The sequence below is a fragment of the Balaenoptera borealis genome (assembly GCF_965194805.1).
Source record: "Balaenoptera borealis genome assembly, chromosome: 14".
NCBI classification, from domain to species: domain Eukaryota; kingdom Metazoa; phylum Chordata; class Mammalia; order Artiodactyla; family Balaenopteridae; genus Balaenoptera; species Balaenoptera borealis.
Window position 1 is genome coordinate 55977484 of NC_138875.1, and position 26879 is coordinate 56004362.

Sequence of the window (26879 nt, forward strand, 5' to 3'; positions counted from 1 at the left end):
CTCTTCTGAAGTACATTCCCTTGATAATATCAACATTAGACCTTAGAGAGTACATTTCAGAATTTTGTGTTTAATTCTATTTATACTCATCTACAATTTGTTAATGTGCATGCAAATTTTATTTTCAAGATATGAGGTAAAACCAGAATAACTTTCAAGATTACTTAAGACATCACCTCTTCAAAAGGGCATTTGGTGTTTCACTATTAAATGTGGGATTCTATAGACTTCACGTATTTTGAACTTTTCAATATGTTGTACTAATGAATGCTTAATTTGTTTTCCAAATAATGAAAAAACTCCCCTGCACTCAATGGGCTTTTGGGGGAGATTAATTTCTATTGTTTTGCAATGTCTTTTTACAGAAATGTTCTACAAACAGTTGTTTCAGATCATAAAACATGACATTTTAACTCTGAGTTTTAAAATTTGCTGTACTTAATATTTGTACTTAATGGAAATTTAAGATGATGAAATCATTAAGGGTCACTATTAAAATGCAAATACTACAGTGCTCATGCCAGTACGGAATCGGTTTTATCTACTTCAGTCACTTGGCAAAGATTATAGGCTAGTGTCATTGATTCGCATTAACAGATGTTAGGCATTCTAAGTACCAGCGATGGGATTGTGACAAGTCAAAACCCCTACCTTCTCGGAGATTACCTTGTAATGGGAGAGCATATAACAGGTAGGAAATGAGTGACAGGAAGAAAATTAAAGTGGGCTGTGGGAATAGGGCACCATCATATAGGCTAGTTACAGAAAACCCCTCTGGTTAAGGTATTCTATGAGCAAAAACCTGAAGAAAAGCCATGTAGGTAAAAAAAATGTTGCAATCAGAAGGAAGGAGCAGGTGCAAAGGGTGTTGGGCAAGCACGTGCATGGCTATTTGGGGAACAGAAAGGAGACAATGCAAGTGTAAATAAGAGGGAAATTAGGAAAATATCAGGAAAAAGGACATAGCTTGAACCTTTTAGATTTCTCCCTCACAAAAAAGAATTTCAGTTTCTCCTCTCAAGGAGATGAAATTCAGGGAACTCCAGTATTGGCATATGTGTAAGTTACTTGCTGTTGTTATACCAGAAACACATCTGTATGCACATGGGTGGTGACAACATTTTCTTTCATTTTTCTGAAAACTAAACATTATCTCCCTGTTTCTTTTCAATGTGCTTTTCCTCACTAGGAAAATACACAAAGTATAAGTGTGAGAGGCATCAAATTTATTCCAGGTCCCCCTGGAAATAAGGATCTTTGTTTTACTTGGCGTGAGTTTTCTGACTTTATTCGAGTGCAGCTAATTTCTGGGCCACCAGCTAAACTTCTCCTTGTAGACTGGCCAGAGTTAAAGGAGGTAAGTACCTTCCTGCCTTGATTGACAGAATTTAATATCACATGACTTATTGCTTCAAAATGTCAGTAGAGCTGAATAGTTACATTTTGTTGTTGAAGTAATAACAGTAACAATAGTAACAATAACAAAAGGACAAAGTAATACGAATTTTAATACTTCATTATTTAATTCATCTCTGTGCCCTCATTTGTTTAAAAAAGTGTAATACTTCAAATTCTAAGCACTTTATTATAATAGAAATTTTAAAATATGCATAAAAGTAAAAAAAGTATTATGAACCCCCAGTTTCAACAGTTACTGATTTTTGCCCAATTTTATTTCATTGTTCTCTCTCACTGACTTATTAAAAAAATGTTTTTGCTGGAATTTGTAAAAGCATACCAGATATCAAGTCATTCATTATATCCATAAAAACTTCAGTTTGCCTTCCTATGCAAATAGTTAAATCTTTTTTTTTTTAACATCTTTATTGGAGTATAATTGCTTTACAATGGTGTGTTAGTTTCTGCTTTATAACAAAGTGAATCAGCTATACATATACATGTATCCCCATATCTCCTCCCTCTTGCGTCTCCCTCCCACCCTCCCTATCCCGCCCCTTAGATGGTCACAAAGCACTGAGCTGATCTCCCTGTGCTATGTGGCTGCTTCCCACTAGCTATCTATTTTACACTTGGTAGTGTATATATGTCCATGCCACTCTCTCACTTCGTCCCAGCTTACCCTTCCCCCTCCCTGTGTCTTCAGGTCCACTCTCTACGTCTGCTTCTTTATTCCTGTCCCACCCCTAGCTTCTTCAGAACCTTTTTTTTTTTTTTTAAGATTCCATATATATGTATTAGCATACAGTATTTGTTTTTCTCTTTCTGACTTCATTCTGTATGACAGACTCTAGGTCCATCCACCTCGCTACAAATAACTCAGTTTCGTTTCTTTTTATGGCTGAGTAATATTCCATTGTATATATGTGCCACATCTTCTTTATCCATTCATCTGTCGATGGACACTTAGGTTGCTTCCATGTCCTGGCTATTGTAAATAGAGCTGGAACGAACATTGTGGTACATGACTCTTTTTGAATTAAATACTAATTACTAATACTTAAATACTAATTTTGCAAATATCTGTCAAATCTGTTACCTTTCAGTTTTCATTCAATTTTTAGAATTCTAATTTTAAAATGTTGACATTCTGGTGTTCAGTTATAATGTGGCAGGGCCTTATCTGTTGGTATGAAAGCTTATTTTTTTCTAATGGGAAATGATCTCACATGACCGTGGTAGTAAATGAAATTATCCTGTAAAGGAACTGATCATCTAAGAAAAGCTTACATATCTGCGCCCTAGTTTGAGATTGCCCTTTTTTGATTTGTGAGTTTAAAAAAACAGATAAACTAGTGTATGAATGTGCTTTAAAAACAATGTTTTTTGTAATACTGTGTTGACTGAAGGATTTCACTGAAAAGCGAGTGTACTTATTTTTATCTGGAAGCACATATATTGCATAAGTCAATACATTCTTTATGCCTAATGATGACAGTAAAGGATTTGTTGACTGACTGTACCATGGAATAATTGTGTACATTTGAGGTGGAAAAAATCTTTACATGTTCATGTTTTTATATGATTTTGTAGGAGGGGAATATAAAAAATAATGACAGCTTGTTAATTCAAAAACTTATTACAAGATTTATTTGCAGATACCATTGAAATCCAAAAGTTTTAAAAATAAAACCTAAAAGGAATTTCTCATTCTGTTAAGAGATACATTATATGTAGGTAAGCTTGAAAACGTAGTCATTGAATATGTGGTTTTCCTAGAATTTTCTAATTTAATTTTTGACCTACTGTCCGCCTACAGGATCTTTAATAGAAAAGGGGAACTGATTTAACACCTAAGCATGATAAATAGAAAAAATATATAAATATACACATATATTCTCTCATTTAATCTTCAGCAACATTATGATGTATTATCAGTCTTTATAAGTAGGAAACAAATTCTGAATTACATTACACGACAATATTAAAAAGTGGCAAAGTGGCAAAGGGCAGATTTGTATTCATGAACATTTGATTTTGGATATTTGCTTTCCCCACTACTACCCAGAAAAATGTTCAACTAAAAGCTTTTGCTACAAGTCATTTACTGAAAGATATTCTTTAAAAGTAGTTACTATTTGATGGATAGACAATTATGTAATTAGGAATAAAGACCCTGTAGTGTTTACATTTGGAAACATCAGCACTTTTTATATATTCAAGCTTTTTATAAACTTTTGCAGATAAAATACAGTCTATCCATGAAAATCTTTCGGTAGTCAAGCATTTAAACTAAACCAGCTTCAAGGGTATCTTTAAAAAAAAAAAATTTCTAGCCCTAAAACATTATTAAGTTTTCTCCCACTTTTAGCAACCTCCTAACGTAATTTGGTAAACAACTTCCTCAAGTAAGGTGAGGGGTGGAGGAAGCGGAGGGAACATTGTTAGTAGGAGAGAGATGATAAATCAGCTTTCCTTTTTTGCTAGTTATATCTTTCCTATCTTCTTTTTTTTTTTAACTTTTAAGATCTGACACAGAGGATTAGACTTTCACAGGTTTCTTGCTTGACAATGTGTTTTCCTTTGATATATCCAGTATTAATAGGTCGGCACACAAATTCGCAGAGTTACACAGGCCTTACATGAAGTAATGGAAAAGAAAGAAACATCTTAAGCCAACAAGACAGTGTAGATTATCAGTGACTAGTCCTGTTTAACCAAGAGCTGGAAAGCTGTGCATTATTGCTTCGTGTAGACTGGCAGAGTGCTGACAATTGATGGAGGAGTTAAACTGTAGATGACAGTGCTAAAGATGAGAACCTAAGATAAGCTTCTGTTTCCAAGGAAGTCCTTCTAATATGTAATTTTTAGAATTCTTGACTGGCTCTAGAAGCCAGTAATGTCTAATGATATTTTCCCGTTTATCAAATTTTCAATCATTTCTATAAGAAGAGGATCATTTGTGACAACATAATTGACTTTCAGAAGTTTATTTTAATTGATGAAAGGAGCTATTTGTGACTAAAACAGATACATTAAGTGATTGTTTCACTTAAATAGTAATCATATTGTTTGGCATATATGTTTTAGTGCTTCTTAAAATTATTATATCTGTTTTAGTCCATTCCAGTGATTAACGGAAGAGAATTACAGAATCCTCTCATTGTTCAACTTTGTGATCAGTGGGATAATCCAGCACTTGTGCCACAGGTTAAAATAAGCCTTATAAAAGCTAACAATTTAAAGGTAAGTTTTAAACATTCTTAAATATTTTCACTTACTTAAAATTCTGGCTTTCATCCTCAGGATCATGTCTTTAGGTGTCACATTTCTTTTTTTAAAAAAAAATAGTCTTATATAATCTTCATTATTGCTTAGTTGAAGTTAACCTAAAATTTTTAATAGTTATTTTGAGGAAGTATAGTTTATATCTTGCAAACAGTATAACAAGGGGCAACATTCTACAGTTATGTCTGAGTGTTTATTACACAATATTAATAATATTTGGGTTTCAGATTAAGAATAGATAATGCTGACAAAGGTGAATGATGGCAGATACAATGACCTGCAGTATGGGTTATGAAACAGGTATTATTGGGGAAGCTTACAAGCCCTAAGGGTGAAGGAAAAGAGTCATGCGAGTAACTGTACTCCACCTACCTTTTGGAGAGCTACCAGGGCCTGGGCATAGCTGTTGGACCTATACTGGCTTGTGTTCTAGGGAATTCGGCAAGCATGAAAATGGCCTCGTAATGTTTGGGCACAAACATAGTGCTTGGATACCAGGAAGTCCAAGATTAGGTACCAAGTGTTTACATTAGTATTGGGGTAACCAGGATGTAGGGGGGACTTTGGATGCCTGGCACAAAGTTTATGCCCTCCTGCAAGGGGGAAGGGAAGAAGCTGCCAGTCCCTTGCAAAGTTATATTTTCACAAGTCTCTCCTGTTGGTTGAAGGGAATTCATTTGTCCCAGCCAGGTTGTTGCCAGGCAACACAGAAGCGAGTTCTTGGAGTTATATTTAGCCAGGCTTGAGTATCCCTCCACAAATTTTATAATTTTAGTGGATGCAAAAAGTTGGTATTATGTAAATACACAGTTCACTTGAAATTAATCCATTAGTTCATTAAGAATCCCAGTAGGGATTTTGCAGGACTCAACAAGTTTATCTTAAAAGCTATACAGGAAGGAATTCCCTGGCGGTCCAGTGGTTGGGACTGTGTGCTTCCACTGCAGGGGGCTGGGTTCAATCCCTTGTTGGGGAACTAAGATCTTGCATGCCATGTGCGCGGCCAAAAGACAATAAATGAAAATAAATAAATAAAAGCTATACAGGAGATTAAAGTGCCAAGAATGACTTGTGATCCACATGAACTTATTTTCAAAGTAAAGTGAAAAGGGTCAGAGGTCTTAGCCTGTCAAAAAAGACTACAGTATTGCTGCTATATAGCCTGAAATAGAAGACTTACTTCTGGCTTAGCAACAAAGATTTAGGACCCAGATGGAAGAAAGACTTTGAGAAAGACAGGTTGAGAGAAGATGGATTGGAGGGTAAATGAGACAGGTACAAATATAGGGTTTTATTCTAGCAGTTCAATTACTCTTTCTCACTTTTGTCTCACCAACTATTGCTTTTTTTTTTTTTTTTTGTCTGCATGTACCATAATTACCTAATCTTCAGGTTCCGTTAAACAGAAATTAGGTATTAGGATTTAGGAGAGAGTCTGATTTTCCTGCTTCTACAGTCTTCACATTTACTTTTGTTCTTAATGTTTGCTTCCAAGAGAGTTAAATAGTGATTATCTTCTACTGGTAATAAGAGTATGATCCTAGTTTTTTAGAGAAGCATCTGCAAAAGACTGAAAGACTCTTCTAACCAATGATTAGGAAATGTGGCCACTGATTCTTTTTTTTTTTTTTTTTTTAATTTATTTTTATTTACTTATTTTTGGCTGTGTTGGGTCTTCATTTCTGTGCGAGGGCTTTCTCTCTAGGTGTGGCAAGCGGGGGCCACTCTTCATCGCGGTGCGCGGGCCTCTCACTATCGCGGCCTCTCTTGTTGCGGAGCACAGGCTCCAGACGCGCAGGCTCAGTAATTGTAGCTCACGGGCCTCGTTGCTCCGCGGCACGTGGGATCTTCCCAGACCAGGGCACGAACCCGTGTCCCCTGCATTAGCAGGCAGATTCTCAACCACTGCGCCACCAGGGAAGCCCGCCACTGATTCTTAATCACTTAAAAGTAAAAGCTTGGTTATCAATGCAAAAGTAGTATTGCAACAAAGATTTAAGAAGCACATCTGAGTAAACATTAAGAGAAAGATGAAATAACTAACGATGGACATGGTATTATGCCTTGACTTGAAATTATGTATGTGTATTTATGTTTATTTTTCCTGCGCCGACTCTCACAACCCCCCAGTTTTGGAATATACCTTCAGTGTTTGTGTGACCAAACTTCACTTGATATATCAGCGTTATTGAAACTGAACATTGAATTCTGCAACTTAATAATTGAAATACACAAAATTCTAGTTTAATTGATCAGTGTGATTATTATCCTTTGGATTATGTGATTACATATTATATCATTTCAGCTAGTTCAAATTAGACAATTTTAGATTTTAGACTGTGTGCAAATGTAGCTTTTTAAATAGTAATAGAGGAAAAGAATTTGATTCCTAGAATTTTCTAATTAACCGTTTTGTTTTGTTTTTAGCTCACTCCTTCAAACCAACAGCATAAAACCGATGAAAGGGGCAGGGCTAATTTGGGAGTGTTCAGTGTTTATGCCCCTAGGTAAGAACTGAAAGTTTGATAGTTATTGGTATTATAGAGATTGATTTTTGTTATTACTGGATTACGTTAAGAGTAATAACTAGCCTTCTATTTAGTGATAGTCAGGAGTTGGAATGGAACTGGAGTAGAGAGGTTTCCTAAATGAGTTAAACTTTGTATAAATTGTCTCAGAATTTTTAGTTATAACTAATGAAGTTTGAACCCCCTTCCCCTTTTTTCTTTTTAGAGGAGAACATATTATGCAGGTTAAAGCCATTTATAACAAGAATACCATAGAAGGACCCATAATTAAGTTAATGATTCTTCCAGACCCTGAAAAACCCATTCGTCTCAATGTTAAATATGACAAAGATGCTTCCTTTTTAGCAGGGGGTATTTTCACTGGTGAGTAATTCACAGTTTTAAAATAAATTTGTAGTATTAATTTGCCTCATACATTAGTGGAATAAATTATTTATCCTGGGTGTTCAGCATGATAAAAAAGCAAGCATGTTGTGGCCTTTCAAATGGCAAAGAAAGTACATTTGACTTAGCTATGTCTTCCCTCTCCCCTATATCCTACATTCCTTTAATGGTCAAGAATGAACTAAAAGTTCATATATAAACTGATAGCTTAAGATAATCAGTTTGTGTTTGTTCATTTGCTGAATTGTGAGATTCTGCAAAAGAAGTATGAACTGCTAAATGGCAAAACTGGGGGGGTATGTTCTACTAAATATGTTGCACTGTTAAACCAGACGGAACCAGGACTGTTCAACTTAATTTGGATGAAAATGCATCACATCATAATTTATGATTAAAGATATTTCAGAACAACAAACATTTACTGAACACCTGCTATGTCCATCCACTATGCTAGACTCCTAATTCCAGTAATGAACATGACAGTTTTCAATGAGTTCAGTCTAATGTAGGAGACAATCAAGTAAGCAAATGATTTCAGTGTAATATGGCAGGAGCCAAGTCAGTAGGAAATTGTATTTGCTTTGTATAGGTAACTTTCTTGAAGACTTTGGTTTTCTTGAGAGGATGAATTCCTGTTCATAGTTACAAGCAGTGAAAGAAGCAGACCAGAAATATTTAGATTGAAATATTAACAATAATTTTAAATAATTATAGCCTTTGAAATCTGTTAGGGGAGATAAGGCCTATTTCCTGTGATTAAAAACTAATAGGTCATGTACCAAAATGTTCATTGCAGCTCTATTTACAATAGCCAGGACATGGAAGCAACCTAAATGTCCATCGACAGATGAATGGATAAAGAAGATGTGGCACATATATACAAGGGAATATTACTCAGCCATAAAAAGAAATGAAATGGAGGTATTTGTAATGAGGTGGATGGAGTTAGAGTCTGTCATACAGAGTGAAGTAAGTCAGAAAGAGAAAAACAAATACAGTATGCTAACACATATATACGGAATCTAAGGAAAAAAAAGCCATGAAGAACCTAGTGGCAAGACGGGAATAAAGACACAGACCTACTAGAGAATGGACTTGAGGATATGGGGAGGGGGTGGGGTGAGATGTGACAGGGTGAGAGAGTGTCATGGACATATATACACTACCAAATGTAAAATAGATAGCTAGTGGGAAGCAGCTGCATAGCACAGGGAGATCAGCTCGGTGCTTTGTGACCACCTAGAGGGGTGGGATGGGGAGGGTGGGAGGGAGGGAGATGCAAGAGGGAAGAGATATGGGAACATATTGTATATGTATAACTGATTAACTTTGTTATAAAGCAGAAGCTAACACACCATTGTAAGGCAATTATACTTCAATAAAGATGTTTAAAAAAAAAAACAAACAAAAAACAGGTGACAAGTGAATATTACAGCTGATAAATATAAGGGAATATTACAAGTAATAATAGTTTAGCTACTGTATGCTATTGAAAATCATAAAAGAAAGTAAACATTGTATTCTCAGACTACATAAAGCATATAGATTTGTAACCATTTGGCCTATTCTAGATTGCTGAGTATCTGTAGTCTAACCTTTTTTTTAAATTTATTTTTTATTGAAGTATAGTTGAATTACAATATTGTGATAATTACTGCTGTACAGCAGAGTGACTCAGTTAAACATATAAATACATTCTTTTTCATGTTCTTTTCCATTATGGTTTATCACAGGATATATTTTTTTAACATCTTTATTGGAGTATAATTGCTTTACAATGTTGTGTTAGTTTCTGCTGCATAACAAAGTGAATCAGCTATACGCATACATATATCCCCATATCCCTTCCCTCTTGTGCCTCCCTCCCACCCTCCCTATCCCACCCCTCTAGGTGGTCACAAAGCACGGAGCTGACCTCCCTGTGCTATGCAGCTGCTTCCCACTAGCTATCTATTTTACATTTGGTAGTGTATATGTCAGTGCTACTCTCTCACTTCATCCCAGCTTACCCTTCCCCCTCCCCATGTCCTCAAGTCCATTCTCTATGTCTGCGTCTTTATGCCTGTCCTGCCCCTAGGTTCATGAGAACCTTTTTTTTTTTTTTTTTAGATTCCATATATATGTGTTAGCATATGGTATTTGTTTTTCTCTTTCTGACTTATTTCACTCTGTATGACAGACTCTAGGTCCATCTGCCTCACTACAAATAACTCAATTCCGTTTCTTTTTATGGCTGAGTAATATTCCATTGTATATATGTGCCACATCTTCTTTATCCATTCATCTGTCGATGGACACTTAGGTTGCTTCCATGTCCTGGCTATTGTAAATACTGCTGCAATGAACGTTGTGATACATGTCTCTTTTTGAATTATGGTTTTCTCAGGGTATATGCCCAGTAGTATCACAGGATATTGAATATAGTTCCTTGTGCTACAAATAACACAGTCTTACCTTTTTGGTCTTGCTTGGCAGACTGTGAAAATAAGACAAAGGATTATTAATAGCAAAGATGTATTTATTAGATTTCTGTGGGAGATTTAGCACTGGAGAGTTACCTGTTATGATTGAATAAGTTCTGTAGACAAATTGTTGGGGAAGACTAATTAAAGAATAGTTTTATTTCTTCATCAGAATTTTATTATTAACACTTAAACAAGATGTATGCTTTAAGACATACAGTTATTTAGCCAAATCCACTAATTGAACTAGAAAGAAAATAATTTTTTAATGTTCATCATTACAGATTTTATGATTACTGTTATTTCTGAAGATGACAGTATCATTAAAAATATTAATCCAGCACGTATTTCCATGAAAATGTGGAAACTGTCAAACAGTGGGAACCGACCACCAGCAAATGTGAGTCATAGAAAGCATTTTAGAAATTAAAAGTAGCTCTTACATTTAACATAAAATTAAATGTAATTTAATATAAAAATGCAGTGTGTATATCCTGGAGAACTAGAAAGTAACCTATTCCATCACTTAACGATTTCTAAAAGATGCATCAGAGCATGTTTCAGAATTAAGTCTAAAGAACAGTAGCACAAGGCAAAAAGCTAAATATCACTAAGAGATAATATGAAAAGTGAGAGAAGGAGATGTGATTGATAGACTACAGAGTAAATTAAAGAAGGGGGTAGAGTGGAGAGAACAGTTTGAGAGTCCGAAGCCACACAGTCCAATAGAAATATAATACCAGCCACGTGATACTCAAATTCTGAATTCTGCTAGTAGCCACATTAAAAAGTAAAAAGAAGTAAGTAAAATTAATTTTAATATAGTTTTAAACTAATATACAAAAAAATTACCATTTCACCATGAACTCAATATTTTAAAATTTAATAATGATATTTTACATTCTTATATCTTTCCAAGTCTTTGAAATTTGGTATGTATTTTATGCTTACAACACCTCAATTTGGACCAGTCACATTTCAAGTGCTCAGTAGTCATATGTAGTTATTGGCTACCATACCAGCCAGTGCCAATCTAAAATAAATCTCAAATTGGAAACTAAACCAAGCTATATCAGGGGTCCTGATTTAATGACATCTTTCAGGATTTATGGTTCAGTTTAGTCATCTGTTTAGGAAACTAGCTTCCTTAATTTATACCATCAGTCCCATCAAGCTGCTATTACCTTAAAATTATGTCACCACCTCTAAGATCTGTTTTGTGCCCTTTAATAATTAATGGTATATCTTTCCATTGTGACTAATCTCACTTTTGTGTCATACATGCATGGTAAAGATATATACATGTAGGGGTGTGTTTGTGTGTATTTATCAATCCGGATGTGATCTGGGTTCACACTTGGTGAAAGGAAAAATAAATTTTCATTGTAAATACACTGTGTTAAAAGTTTGTGATTTCTCCCTCTTCCTCTTCTTTCCTACTTTTCCTTCTAGGCAGAAACATTTAGTTGTAATAAAATAAAGGATAATGACAAGGAAGATGGCTGCTTCTACTTCAGGTATTTCTCAAATTGTTTCATATTTTAATGCATATTTTGTTATGAAGGTAATCAGCCTTGGCAACATTTGCCTGCTCAGCTAGGGAGAAATAATTTATGATTGAATAGAAAGTGTTATTTTCTTAATTTTTTGGTCAGGAAGTTTTTTGAGAAAATATTTTGTTTGCAAACTTTGTGAAACGGTTTGGGGAAAGATTGTTGTGATAGATACATTTGTTTTCAAAACTATCAAAAACGTCAGAAGAATTCTGTTGTCAGAGCACTTTATATTTTATTGTATAGGACATTTCTGTAATTCTAAACTTAAGATCTTATGAAGTAAAAAAGCTGAACTAGGTTTTCATTGTTTAATTGTGTGACTTTGAGTGTTGCTTCTTTAGTCTGGACCTGTGCTTTGAAATCTGAAAATGGTTTTGGAGAGATGGTGTCTAAGGTTTCTTTTATTTATTAGAAATGTTCCTTTCCTTTTAGACTAATAATTGCTTTGTTTTATTTCTTTAAGTGTATAGTTTATTAAGCCATATAGAAAGCAAAAGGTACAAGTATAGATATAAATCATTGTTACAATAATACCAGCATTTATAATTACCTGTGTATTTACCTTTGTTGAGGTATTTATTTTGCCGTGTGGCTTCAAGTTACTGTCTATTGTTCTTTCATTTTACCTTGTAGGACTCCCATGAACATTTCTTCCTGGCCAGGTGTAGTGGTAATGAACTCCCTTAGCTTTTGTCTATCTGAGAATGTCGCTGCACTGTGTGGCATGCAGGATCTTATTAGTTCCCTGACCAGGGATTGAATCCGTGCACCCTGCAGTGGAAGTGCAGAGTCCTAACCACTGGACTGCAGGGAATTCCTATCTGAGAATGTTTTAATTTCTCCCTCACTTTTGAGGAACAGTTGCTGGATATAGGATTCTTGGTTGACAGTTTCTTTCTTTTAGCACTTTGAAAACATTGGCCCACTGCCTTCCAAATTTACTGATGAGAAATCTCATCATCTTATTGAGGATCCCTTGTATGTAGTGATTTGCTCTTCTCTCGCTGCTCTTAATATCCTCTTTTTCTTTGTCCTTTGAAAGTTTGTAATAATGTGTCTTGGTGTGGGTCTCTGAGTTTATCTTACTTGGAATTCCTTGAGCATCTTGGATATTTATATTCATGTCTTTCATCAAACTAGGGAAGTTTTCAGCCATTCTTCAAACATGGTCTCTGCCCCCTTTTCCCTCTTTTCTCCTTGAACTCCCACAATGTGTATGTTGGTCCACTTGATGGCATCTCAGGTCCCTTAGGCTCTGTTCACTTTCCTTCAATCATTTTTCTTTCTGTTCCTCAGACTCTGTCATTTCCACTGTCTTATCTTCAAGTTTGCTAATTCTTCTACCTACTCAAATCTGCCTTTGAATACCTGTAGTGAAATTTTCACTTCAGTTACTGTACTTTTCAGCTGCAGAATTTGTTTTTGGTTTCCTTTTAAGTTTTCTCTCTCTTTATTGATATTTCTCTCTCTTTATTGATAAAGCCTGCGCGCAGCAACAAAGACCCAGTGCAGCCAAAAAATAATAATAATGATAATAATTTTTAATTGAAAAGTTTAGATATTACATATTTCAAAAATGCTTGCCTTTTTTAAAATTAGTTAATTTATTTTTTTGGGTCTTCGTTGCCGTGTGCAGGCTTTCTCTAGTTGCGGCAAGTGGGGGCTACTCTTCGTCACGGGGCGCGGGCTTCTCATTGCGGTGGCTTCTCTTGTTGTGGAATACGGGCTCTAGGTGCATGGGCTCCAGTAGTTGTGGCTTATGGGCTCAGTAGTTGTGGCTCACGGGCTCTAGAGCACAGGCTCAGTAGTTGTGGCACACAGGCTTAGTTGCTCCGCAGCACATGGCATCTTCCCGGACCAGGGATCGAACCCGTGTCCCCTGCATTGGTAGGCAGATTCTTAACCACTACACCACCAGGGAAGTCCAACGCTTGCTTTTTTTTTTTAATAGATTATTTTATTTTGAAAATACATCATAATTTACTGAACTATTCACATATTTTGGGCTAAATAGATTATTTCCATTTTCATTATTATAAATAACATTGAAATCAACATCTATAAACAACCCTTTTTAGTTCCTTAAGCTAGATCATTTCCTTAATTTCTCTTTCAGATTTTTCATCATTAGTGTATAGCAATGCAAGAGATTTCTGTGCATTAATTTTGTATCCTGCTACTTTACCAAAGTCATTGATTAGCTCTAGGAGTTTTCTGGTAGCGTCTTTAGGATTCTCTATGTATAGTGTCATGTCATCTGCAAATAGTGACAGTTTTACTTCTTCTTTTCTGATATGGATTCCTTTTATTTCTTTGTCTTCTCTGATTGCTGTGGCTAAAACTTCCAAAACTATGTTGAATAATAGTGGTGAGAGTGGGCAACCTCGTCTTGTTCCTGATCTTATTGGAAATGATTTCAGTTTTTCACCATTGAGAACGATCCAATGCTTGCTTTTTGAGTCTACATCTTACTGTTTTTTATTGATCCAACTATTCTTTGTTCCTTTCTCTTTTTTAAAAAATTTATTGTTTTTATTTTCACTTTCTATTCCTCATTAACTTGGTAGTTATTCAATTTTTTACTATTTTCTAAGTGATTCTGTTTATTTTTTAAATTAATTAATTTAGGGATTACAACATGCATAGTTGACATATCAGTGTCTAAATGGCAATTTACATTTTGTACCCTCTTTTTGGTCAGTGCATGAATCTTAGAACACTTAAGTGCCATTTTCTCTCTCCCAACTTAACATGCCTTTGTTGTTGTGTATATTAAATCTGTCATGGCATTATTATTTTATATAGTCAGTGTTCATTTAGACTTAAACTAATTCATTTATCCTTTCTGTTAATCTTCAACTCAGGGCTTCCATCTGGGATCATTTTTCATCTGAGGAAGTTCCTTTAATATTTTCGAGTGCACAGCTGCTGGTGACAAATTATCTAATTTTTACCTAAAAATATATTCCATCTTCATGCTTGAAAAATATTTTTCTGGACATGATTTTCTAGGTTGGCCGTTTCTTTCTTGCAGTACTTTCAAGCCATCTTTCACTGTCCCATCATTTCTGTTGAGAAGTTAACGATCAGTCTTAACTGTTGTTACTTTGAAAAGTCATCATTTACCCTCCTTTTTGGTTGCTTTGAATTTTGTTTTCAGCAGTTTTACTGTGATGTGCCTATGTTTGGATTTTTTTGAAATTTATCCTTTTTGTTTTCATAGGCTTTGATTTTGTGGTCTTTGTTCAGTTTTTTTAAATTGTCAGCCATTATTTCATCAAATACTGCTTCTGCCTCATTCTTTCCCTCTTCTCCTCCTTACACTCTTATTTACATGCACTTAGTCCTTATAGTATTCTCTCTTACCCTCTTTTCTCTATTTGCCATATTTTTGTCTTTCTTCATTCGAGATACTTTCTTCTCAGCTACCTTCAATTAACTAATCTCTCTCTGTTCAGTGGTATCTAATTGCTATTAAATTCATCTTCGAATTATCAATTTCTGTTTGGTATTTTTAGTTTTTTTTTAAAGGTCCAGTTCTCTGTTGGAATTTTCAGTCTTGTCTTTTATTACCTTGAGCAGTAATCAGAGTTTACTGAAATCTGTCTGGAGTTCGTTTTGGTCTGTTTTGATTGTCTCTTGTTTCTGTTGGCTTTCATTATGATTCTCTTGCCTCTTCATGTACCTATTTATTTGGGTTTTTTTTAAACCATACTTTTTATTTATGCATATTTATAGAAATAATTTGAAGTCTAAGATGTTCTCTTTCTCCAGATGGAGTTTACATTTGCTTCTGTCCGTTGTCTGGGATAGACACTAGCAGTCTATTATCATTTTGGTCCATTTTCAGAGATTGAGATAATTCTAAGCTCAGTTGCTTTTCCTTTGGGAGCCTGTCTGCTTTAGGTCCACCTCTACTCCTAGGATATTCTCCCAGGAGTCAAGCAACCTTAAATATGAAACTCATTTCCCAGGGTCTCCATGCTATCTTGTATCCTGCTGAGTCATTTTTTTCACTTTTGCTTATTATCTCTCAAACATTTTCAAGCAGATGTCTTTTTTTAATATGGTTACCTTCATCAGGAAGTGTTGGTCTGCCATTTGGGAGCAGAAGTCTTGTTTCATTCCTACTGGAACTCTATTAGGAATTATCCTCAGAGAAAACACAACCTAGAGAAAGGTTACATAATTTTCTTCAAGGTTGTGTGTATGTTATAGTGCAGAATTTCAATTCAGATGTGTGTTCACAGCCTTTGTTTACTACATTATGCCAATATTTTGAGAATATGAGTGACATGGCAGAGCCAACTTAGAGGTCATGAACCACATTGCACGTATCAGGCAAGGTATACTGTAGACTGTCGTTTATATATTCATTGTGTTTGTGACCAAAATAGTCTAGTAAGTCTACCTCTTATTAGGTACTGAGTTCTTTATTGATAATTAAATCACAATAAATATCTTTTATATATATATATATATATATATATAGTTATATAGTTATATATTTAGAATATATAAATGGAAAACAAAGCAACATAAAAAGATGAGCTGGATAATCTATAAATTCACAGTATAAAACTGAGTAGGAAATTTGTGTAGAAATGAAGCAAAATTCACTTGATATATAATGCAGCATTTTTTGTGTTTACTTTGTCAACTTTGTATTCCTATTCTTTCAATTTTTGCCACACCCAGAGTTTGTGTTCTAGATGTTTTGTGATGGAATGTCCAGGTAAGAGGGATCTGGAATTAAGCCTGATATTGCAGGAAATATTTGGTGAATGAAGGTGAATGTAGTAATAGTAACTCTCCTCTTACTCATTTACTTTTTGTGGAAGTAAAAGAAATGTTAATGTTTTGAATTTCTTCCCCTTTTATTTAAAAGGTTTCAGTGATCTTGTCTCTTTCTTTTTAACTTAGGGATAAAGCAATTCCTAACAAAGTGGGGACATATTGTATCCAGTTTGGTTTTATGATGGATAAAGCAAATATCCTTAACAGTGAGCAGGTTTGTTTATTCTTTTTATGCATGGCAGTTAGCTTTAGTTAGCTTCACATGTTCTTGCTTGGTTGAGGAGTGTGTTGTTTTGTTTACAAGTGGGTTAATTATTGGTTGAAAGGTGTAAATAATGCCATCTTCAGGAATCTTAGCATAGTACATACTTAAATTATGTTGGTTAAATTTGACCTGATGCAGAAGTTACTTTTTCATCCCTCTTTATATCGAGGACTCAGTTAGTAAACATTTTAATCTATATCATGGTAAGGTTGCTCCTATCAATTGTACATGAACATGTTTCAATTAATAACATTTCAGGCTAGGATTCTAGATAATGAAGTTTAAGGTAGTTTCACATACATTATCTTCATTATTGTTACTGCACTAAATTTTTTTAAATTACATATATTTTTAAGTGTTTCTAAATTTGTTTTTAGATGGTTAACATTCAAAAATTAATCTGATATGCCTTTTATCCTCAATTTTTACAAGCTGATTAGTTTTAAGAATTTAATGGAAATACATTTTAGAAGGTAATATTTCATTTCATTTAGTATATGCTCTCTATTCTCTTCATCTTTAATACTAAACCATTAATGTATTGTTAATCAGAATGCTTCTTTTGTTAGATTATAGTGGATGTTCTACCTAATCAACCTGTGAAGTTAGTTCCTGAAATTCAGCCAGCTACACCAGCTGTTTCAAATGTTCGCTCAGTTGCCAGTAGGACCTTGGTCAAAGATTTGTATCTTCGTATTACGGTAATGTTTATTTACTTCCAAATTACAAAGGTTAACAAGAAAAATTATTCCTAGTTTTAGGGTGCAAGATAGTTATTATAGAATCATATCTGGATTATTCAGTTTAAGTTTATAGGAAAACTTTGTGCAGATGAATGAAATACATATATCAATATCTTTATACTTGAATAAAAATAATGTTTAACATTATACATAAAATCCAGATATACTAAGTAGAAATTACTCAAAAATGCAGAAATCTGCCTACCTTTCCTAATAGATCTTTAATCCACTATTTTATGTATGCATTATGAATGTGTGAAGTAAGTTGATTCTTCAATGTCCATTTCACTGAGGGGCAGAAAGTAGTTAAAGTATTTATTTTGAAGAGATCTGCTCATGGCTGATCATAATGAGCTCCTCAAAGCTTCCAGTTACCCAGAGGGTAAGCAGCAATAGTGCTGCTAAGAATATTAACAAAAACATGTAAGACACACTAGTGGCACGTCATTTTTATGAAAAGTTTGGCTGATAGAGTACTTAACTCCTTCAGTGTATTTTCTTGTTTTAGACACATGAGTCGTTCTTAAACTGGTCTTCCCTAGATCATATATATATGCTGAAGGTATAGTACATAACTAATTTTTAAATGGGAGTCCTTTTAATAGAGTTGGGAGCCATTGTATTAGATGGAAGCCATTGTATTAGATGGTTCTTTTATGGTTTCTGGGATTATTTCCTGCCTGTGGAGCACTTACTCTGAGAAGTGAATTTTGTGTTTGGAGTAAGAAGGATCAGGATGATTTAATATTTGGGGCTTTATAAATAGGTCATATTTCTGATTTGTCCATGCCCTTCTCTGGGTTTAATCTTTTTGTACTTCTAATTAGTTACGTTTTGTTGTTTGCTTTAAGGATGACTACAACAATCATACTGGAATTGATTTGGTTGGCACTGTAATGGCTACCATCAAAGGTTCTAATGAGGAAGATGACACCCCACTCTTTATTGGGAAAGTTAGAACACTTGAATTTCCCTTTGTGAAAGGTTCATCTGAAATCACGGTAATATTTTTGTCTTCTGGTAGATAAGGTTTCTATATTTAATATTTTAAACCACAGTATTACAATACCTGTACTTTTGTATGTATAGCTATGAAGATGTTCTAATTATAGCATTAAATTGGAAAGTCAGCTAAAATATTTTGAGGTTTTGCTCTAAGCTATTACACAGTGAACCCATGATCATTGTTACTGTTAGAAAGATCCTCTTTTCCTCTGTGGATGACTGTTTTCTGTAACTGGAGTGATTTTAACTTCAGTGACAATTTGATATTCATGTATCATTGAAAAGCTACCATTCTGTGGATAGAAATAGAATCAAACATAGCCCAGGTAAAATGTACATATATCTGGGAAAGTTTAGTAAAACCAGCTTACCTTTGTTATTCATTTTTTTTCCAAAATGGAAATAGCTTTACTTATATAAAAAATACACAGTGCAAGAACATCAAAAATAATCACTATATTATCACCCTTCAGAGATATTGATGATTAGCAATTCAGTGTATAACCTTCCACACTTTTCTGTGTATACACTGACCCTGCATGGATGTCCTGTGTGAGTATGATTTATATAGACACGGAAGAGGGTGTAAAATTTCATTAATGTAATAGAACTCTGCTTTCATGAAAATCTTCTTTTCTTATTTAACACATCCTTGATACATTTCTTTACCAGCAAGTATAAACCTACATCATTGTATTGATGATCATAATTTATTTGATCAATCCTAAGTGAAAATTTAGTTTCTTTCCAAAGTTTTATCAACAGTGCTTCCATCAGCTTTCTTCTGTGTATATCCTTTGCACAAATCTGATTCCTTAAGAAATTGCTAGAAGTAGAATTGGAGATAGGGAGTGTGCATTTTTAGCCTTTTGGTAGTTATTGCCAATTGCCTTTCAGTTTATATTCCCACCAGAAATACGTGTACATTCTCATATTACCAACCCTGAACAGAATGGTTTTTAAAATTCAACCACTCTTTTTATTGTTAAATATTTTCTTTGTTACTAGGAAGGTTTGAACATTTTTCATGGTTTTGACCTTTGTAGGATTGTCCCTTAACTCTTTTTTTTTTTTTTTAACATTTTTATTGGAGTATAATTGCTTTAAGTCCCTTGACTCTTTTTCTTCTGGGAGATTCATCATTTTATTCTTAATTTTATATTAAAGATGTTAATTCTCTTTTGTGTATAAGTAGCTTTTTCCTGAGTTTGTCTTTTAGATTTTCGCTTTGTCTATATTAGGGCAGGAGGAAGAGTTGTATTCACAGTGATAGCTCTCGTATTCTTAGGCCTTTAATTTTTTTATTGGTCTTGATTTTATTTTTATCTTTTTTTCAAATTTATTAACTAAAGTTTTGGGTATCGTTTATTGAATAATTCTTCCTGTACCAATAAATATGAAATTTCACCTTTTTCTGTATTTTTTTGTTGTCGGTGTTTATCTTTTTATCTAATCCAGTGCTAAAATCACATTGTTTTAGCAATATTAGGCTTACAGTTGGGGAGACTGCCAGCTTGTACCTGGCCTAAAGTTCAACTTGTTGGTTGGTCTGGCAGTAACCGAACATTACAGCATTTCCATTTTAATTAGTTCTCAACATTTTAAATTACTCTCAACATTTAAATTAATTACTTACCCTGCTGTACACATTTCTGAGGCTAAGACGGTGACTTAAACTATTCCCCCACAGCTGCATATGGACTCTCAGCTTCATGTCATGCATATGAATTTCCACTAGAGGTTCCTAATATCACACTGAATAAGCAGAAATCTCTCAGGTCCTACTTGGCTCCTGACCCATATATCAATTTAGTAGGTCTGGGGCAGGGCTGAGGAATCTGATTTGTGCAGGTGATTCTTATCATTAGGGACATTTAGGAAACACTGGTATAAAACAGTCATTTGTAAATGTTCCCTGTTTGCTTGAAAAGAACTTGTACTGCTTTCTTTAAAGTTTTAATCTAAATTTATAATTATTCAAGTTTGTTAATTGTGTTATTCAAATTCTTTATATTATTTGCCTACTTGATCTGGAAATTTCTGAAAGAGGTGTCTAAGTTTTATTCTGCTCTGTATTTATCCTTTTCTCATATTCCAAATTGCCATTTGTGTATGGATGCAGTTTTGGACTCCTCAGTTCTCTTCAGTTCTGTTATTCCATGTATCTTGGTAAACTGTACATCACAGATTACAAACTATAAATCTTTGAGATAGGAAATGCCTCCTTAAACAAGACATAAAGGAAAAGATTTTATATTTAACTATATATATAAATAGAGGATTAATAATATTAATATATTGGTATAACAATATATTAGTACAGTATATTGAACATATTTTTAAAACATCCTAAAGAACTTCCTGCAAATCAATGAGAAAAAAGACAATCTAGTAGAAAAATAAATGACCAAAGAACAGAAGCAGGCAGTTAATGGAAGAGAAGGTATAAATGACTAATAAACAGGAAGCATGACCTCAGTACTAATCAGGGAAATGCTAGTTAAAACAATAATGACTGGTTGTTTTTAATACATCTTTTTAGAAAAAAGAAGTACTTGATTGATAGTAAGTGTTGGCCAAGCATCAGGGGAACTGGATATTCTTATACACTAATAGTGAGAGGATAAATTGATGTAGCCTTTTTGAAGGGAAATTTGATACTACCTATTAAAATAAACTTTTAATAAGTCACTATAGGGACTTCCCTGATGGTTCAGTGGTTAAGAATCCACCTGCCAATGCAGAGGACACAGGTTCGATCCCTGGTCTGGGAAGATCCCACATGCCGCCGAGCAACTAAGCCCATGTGCCACAACTACTGAGCCTGCGCTCTAGAGTCTGCGAGCCACAACTACGGAGCACGTGTGCCACAACTACTGAAGCCCGCGCGCCTAGAGACCGTGCTCCGCAACAAGAGAAGCCACCGCGATGAGAAGCCCACACACCGCAAAGAAGAGTAGTCCCCACTCACCTCAACTAGAGAAAGCCCGCGCACAGCAATGAAGAACCAACACAGCCATAGATAGATAGATAGATAGATAGATAGATAAATTTATGGGGGAAAAAGTCATTATATTTCTCTATTCTAGAGAATACACCAAGAAGTACTGAAAGCTACTTTCTTTCCTGTATTATAAATAATAGCTAAAAAATTTTAAATGAAATGTTCATCACCCAGTGAAAGGATATTATAGTGTATTGTATCTATACTATGCATAAATGTAAAAAATCGGTATTTAAACATTCACTTGAATTGATTGACAGATCAAAATGAGTGCTGAAAGCAAATTGCTACAGTATAAAGTGTATGTTATTTTTAAAGTGCAAACAGTTTTATTTTTGTGTTTATATTCATGTAAATACATTGAAAACAGCTTTCAGAAACTAAGTGGTGGGATTGGGGATTGGTTTAATGATGGACTTATAATTTTATTATTTCGTGGATTGTTTTACAGTGTTCTATTAATTTAGATTTTTAGAACTTTTACATCTGAATTTTATTGTGGTCTAAAAAACAAAACAATTAGTACCTATTGTTTCCTTGTAAGACTGAAGAAGTTATTTAGGATATAAATATTTATATTGCATTATTTACTAGTTATATGTTATGGTCTCAAAGTATATCAGAAGTTTGTGTGTGTGTGTGCTCATTAATGAAGAAAAATACATTAAAAAAAACAAAAAACAAATCTTTAGAGCTTTTCAGGACCTTTTGTTTGGTCACCTGGGACTGGTGGGTCTACTTCCATGGTAACAGCTGTAACTTAAACTCAGCATTGGGCTTTGTGCATTTCTTTGTGATTATTTTTATAACTTTCACACCATCAGCTGTTTCACACTGCTTCAACTTAAAGGTTGGAATCAGGAAGATATTTCTAGTCAGGATATAAGTGGCCATTGATATTTCTGGCCTGGAAAGATACTTTTTCTTATAGTTTTCCATTGTATATAATTTTTGCATAAGCTATTTATTGGTAAGATAATTTGACTTTCAAATCAATAACAAAAGGTAAAGAGTTCTGTGTCTTGGATGGTGCTGCTGATGTTTTAATGAATGCTTAATGAATCTCACAGGTCAGTCAATTTTGCCTTTTGCCTTTAAAATTTACCACTTACTTGAAAACAGAGTACAATGAGATATATAACATTTATACATTTACAAATACCTTTTCAAATCTCTTTTTTCCTTACTGCTTTTTTCTTTATACAGAGTCTAGTTCTGGCAGAAAATAGTCCTGGAAGGGATAGCACTGAGTATTTTATTGTGTTTGAGCCTCGGCTACCAGGCTTATCAAGAACATTAGAATCATATATCCTACCATTTATGTTTTACAATGGTAAGTTTCTAGGAAAATAGAGGATAAACTCTTAAGTTAGTGGTACTTTATATAACTTTGTTTTGCTTTCCATTAACATGGTGCTTACTAGTTATCTAATCATGTTATGACATTTTGGAAAAGTCACAATTTAAAAATTGAAGTAAATTATCTGAATATTTTTTCTTAGATGTTAAGAAGCAGCAACAAATGGCAGCACTTACAAAAGAAAAGGACCAATTATCTAAGTCTATTATAATGTATAGAAGTTTATTTGATGCCAGCAAACAGCTCCTTGATGAGATGAAGTGTAAGTCATTTTGTGTTCAAAGGTAATAGAAAATGATGCTTTGGGGAATGGTGAGGTAGAAGGTTGAGGCCATGAGACACAAACATTGTCTAATTTCCTGAACTTAGAAGTAAACTGCAGGACACGGCAGAAAGGTGGTAGTGTGGTTTATATTACTCATCATTCGATCTTCTTAAGATGAAGTATTCCTGCATTTTAAATAAATGTATATCTTGTTTACCTACAAAAATTTGAAACTTTTACTAGAAATCTGAATCTATAGAAATTTAAAGGTTTTGACATAACAGTAATAAGGTTTATATCTAGCTCTAGCATTTGGCAAAAGACATTGGATGACAATATCACTGAAAGAGTGATATGTAATTTAAGTTTTAGTTTGAGCCATGCGACTGTGTGTAGTTCAATTTAAAAATATCTGCAGCAGAGAAATATGTAATTTATTTTTTAATAAATACATGGAATATTTGCTACAATTTTTAATAACGTTTGTATACTGTTTAAGACAAGGCATTTGCTGAGTTGTGCTCTGTCGGATTTTTTCACAGGTCAAGGATATTTAGAGGATAATAGGAACTAAGTAGAGTAATGAAATAATACACAATTTGTAGCACTGAAAATTTGTTTTTAAAAAGTCCTATTTGTTTCTTAGAATAACCTTACGCAATTATGTATAAATTATGTATAGTCACGTGGATTAGAATTAAATAGCTTTTCCAAGATTACTTGTGGTTTGTAACATATCATAATACCTCCCTTAGCTGCATTAATTTTGTTTTTTATTTTTGTGTATTAGAAATGAACTTTAATTTTAGATTTTCGTTTAATTTAAAATTTCTATAATAGTCCTCATTTTTCATTTTAGCATCAGTCATTAAAAGGAAAAAAACAAGGGATTGAAAACATTCTTCAACAACTGTATTTTGGGGGCTATCACAAATTGATAGTTTTTGTTTGTTTGTTTTTAATTTTAGGCCAAGTTGAAGAAGCAAAATTAAAAGAGGCCCAGTTGCGAAATGAACTAAAAACACACAATATTGACATTCCTACAACACAACAGGTACAGTTTCCAAGTATATGTGAAAGTTTTTTCTTTTTAATTAAATTCTAACCTATAATTTTTTTTTTTTTTTTACCATTCATATTTTATTAGGAATGTTATGTACACTGTTGTTTTGGGGTACTAAGCCATATGTGGATTATAATCTAGTCACTTACTAGACATTAAAATGGGCTAACAATGACGGAGTTCTCTTTTCAAAGAAATTGCAGTTTGTGTTTCTAATCTAATGACACCAATAAATTAAATTAATAATACACCAACTTGAGAACTTGCATTGAAGAGGCCTAAGTGATAATCAGTATATGTGGTGGCAAAGAAAATGAGAGAAAGTAACAAAAGACAATAGATTTTTTTAAAGCTTACATTCTTTATGTGTATAACTCATAAGTCCTATTATACGTTATATATTTCTTAACTAAGAAAAAAAAGAATCAGTGAGGTTGACTCTTTACATTACTATGATCATACTCTTATAAGAAAGGAATGGCTGCTTAGTAACTTTTATGTTCTTGAGTTGTAACTTTATGTTCTCGAGTTGTCTAAATTGTTGGGTTTTCTCTGCTATTTTCTCTGCCTGGTACAAGACTAACTGTAATTGGCCTTGCAGTTAATTTTTCTTTTTAAATTACAGATGCCACACATTGAAGCACTTTTGAAGAGAAAGGTATCAGAACAGGAAGAACTAAAGAAAAAACCCAGAAGATCATGTACTCTTCCTAACTATACTAAAGGCAGTGGAGATGTTTTGGGAAAGGTTTGTGTTTAAGCCTTTTAAGAGGCATTACATTTTATTATCTTGTTTTCTATCTGCTTTCGGTGATCCTAGATCATGGAGCTATGACGATACCGATAATTGGGGATCCCAGGCAGGACAGAGTGGGATTTCATCACACTACTGAGATGGTGTGCAGTTTAAAACCTATGAATTGTTTATTTCTGAAATTTTCATTTAATATTTTCAGACTGCCATTGACTGTGGGTAACTGAAACTGGGGAAAGAGGAACCACAGATAAGGGGGGACTACTGTACAAGAGTAGACATTGTGATGTTTTTAACAGTGACACAGCGTTCTCATTGCTAGGGCAGGTTTTTGCTACCAGATCAGGTAAGAATAAAGGGTAGATGTGACCATATCAGTGCAATAAATGAGGTTTTGAAATCTGCCACAAAATTTCAACCTTGTTGGACTTTGAGCAAGCTTGTGACTAAAATACAGTGGGTCCTCTCTATCCACAGGTTCTGCATCCTTCGATTCAACCAACTGCAGATGGAAAATATTTGGGGGGAAAATTCCAGAAAGTTCCAAAAACTAAAACTTGAGTTTGTCATATGCTGGCAACTATTTACATAATGTTTACATTGTATTAGGTATTATAAGTAATTTAGAAATGACTTAAAGTGTACAAGATGGTATATGCAGATACTATGACATTTTATATAAAGGGTTTATTAAGTATCCACAGATTTTAGTATCTGAGGGGGTTCCTGGAACGAGTCCCCTATGGATACTGATGGACTGCTATACAGTTGACCCTTAAACAACATGGGTTTGAACTGTGAGGGTCCACTTATACAGTTTTTTTTTTTTAAACTGAATACCGACTACAGTACTGCCTAACGGTTGAATCCTCGGATGTGAAACTGTGGGTATGGAGGACCGACTGTGAAGTTATATGCAGATTTTCGACTGCTTGGAGGGTCAGTGGCCCTAACCTCCACGTTGTTCAAGGGTCAGCTGTATTTGTAAATAGGAGAGTGACTGTTAATTCTAAGCTCTAAAGTGTTTATATAAGCAGAAGAAATGATTCTTATCTGTGATGTTTAGATTTGTTTTCTGAAAAATCATCTGAGTAAAAGATCTACTTAGAAGGGTATAGTATATAACTATATTTAGGTTTAAGTGTATTTTATGATTACTTTATCAGTTGACACACTCCAATAGTAGAGATATTAAATGTGGGGGAAAAAGTACATCACCTAGCTGATAATATTCCAAATATTTTTATTTGGTTACTTGCAAAATTTACTGTAGTTTAATCTGTGGAACAGTTTTTTAAAATTTAATAGAAGAGACAGTTTAATATGTTTAAGCCAGTAAGCTTTTACAGTTTGAGATTTTTTTTGTTAATTTATGTGAGTGTTTCAAAAAAAGTGTTTTTGCTTTAGACTTGGGCTTTTAAAATATTTAATGTCAGATTTATATATATTTAAAACTTTTTTACTTGATTTGTAAAATGGGCTATAGATTGCACACTTGGCACAAATTGAAGATGATAGAGCCGCAATGGTTATTTCTTGGCATCTGGCAAGTGACATGGACTGTGTGGTCACCCTGACCACTGATGCTGCACGTCGTATCTATGACGAAACCCAAGGTCGTCAGCAGGTGTTGCCCCTTGATTCTATTTATAAGAAGACTCTTCCAGATTGGAAAAGGTTAGAAAAAAGTGAAAGTAATGATTTTTTTCAGAAATTTCTTTTCTATTTTTTACCAAATCACCGAATTTTAAAATTTCTCTAAAAGACGCTTAAAAAAAGAGAAGTGACTCAAAGTATCTGCATTATTTTTGTCTTCATCACAAATATGATCTTCGTTAAGATCAGTATTGCAGTGTATTTGATCATATATGCTGGGCCAAGTTTAATTTGCCAATTAAATGTTATTTGTATGTATGAGAGATACACATACAAGCACACAAACACACAAACCCAAAGCGAATTTTTGGCCTTTGCAACAGGAAGGATGGTAAGATGTCATTATCCTTA

General features: G+C 34.0%; 1 protein-coding gene across 7 annotated transcripts in view; it reads left to right on the top strand.

The window, feature by feature from the left end:
- SMCHD1 (structural maintenance of chromosomes flexible hinge domain containing 1) overlaps positions 1-26879 on the top strand; it is a 133971-nt gene that overhangs the window by 81835 nt on the left and 25257 nt on the right. For all 7 annotated transcript variants that reach the window (XR_014233989.1, XM_082353451.1, XM_082353448.1 and 4 more), the window contains 14 exons: positions 1190-1357; positions 4519-4644; positions 7114-7193; positions 7420-7577; positions 10345-10460; positions 11513-11577; positions 16540-16627; positions 17248-17379; positions 18273-18422; positions 22637-22763; positions 22933-23052; positions 24024-24109; positions 24744-24866; positions 26359-26549. Coding sequence is in view for 6 of the 7 variants with exons in the window: in XM_082353451.1 (XP_082209577.1) it covers positions 1190-1357; positions 4519-4644; positions 7114-7193; positions 7420-7577; positions 10345-10460; positions 11513-11577; positions 16540-16627; positions 17248-17379; positions 18273-18422; positions 22637-22763; positions 22933-23052; positions 24024-24109; positions 24744-24866; positions 26359-26549 (1730 nt within the window). In the remaining variant the exon portion in view is untranslated. The remainder of the gene's footprint in view (positions 1-1189; positions 1358-4518; positions 4645-7113; positions 7194-7419; positions 7578-10344; positions 10461-11512; positions 11578-16539; positions 16628-17247; positions 17380-18272; positions 18423-22636; positions 22764-22932; positions 23053-24023; positions 24110-24743; positions 24867-26358; positions 26550-26879) is intronic.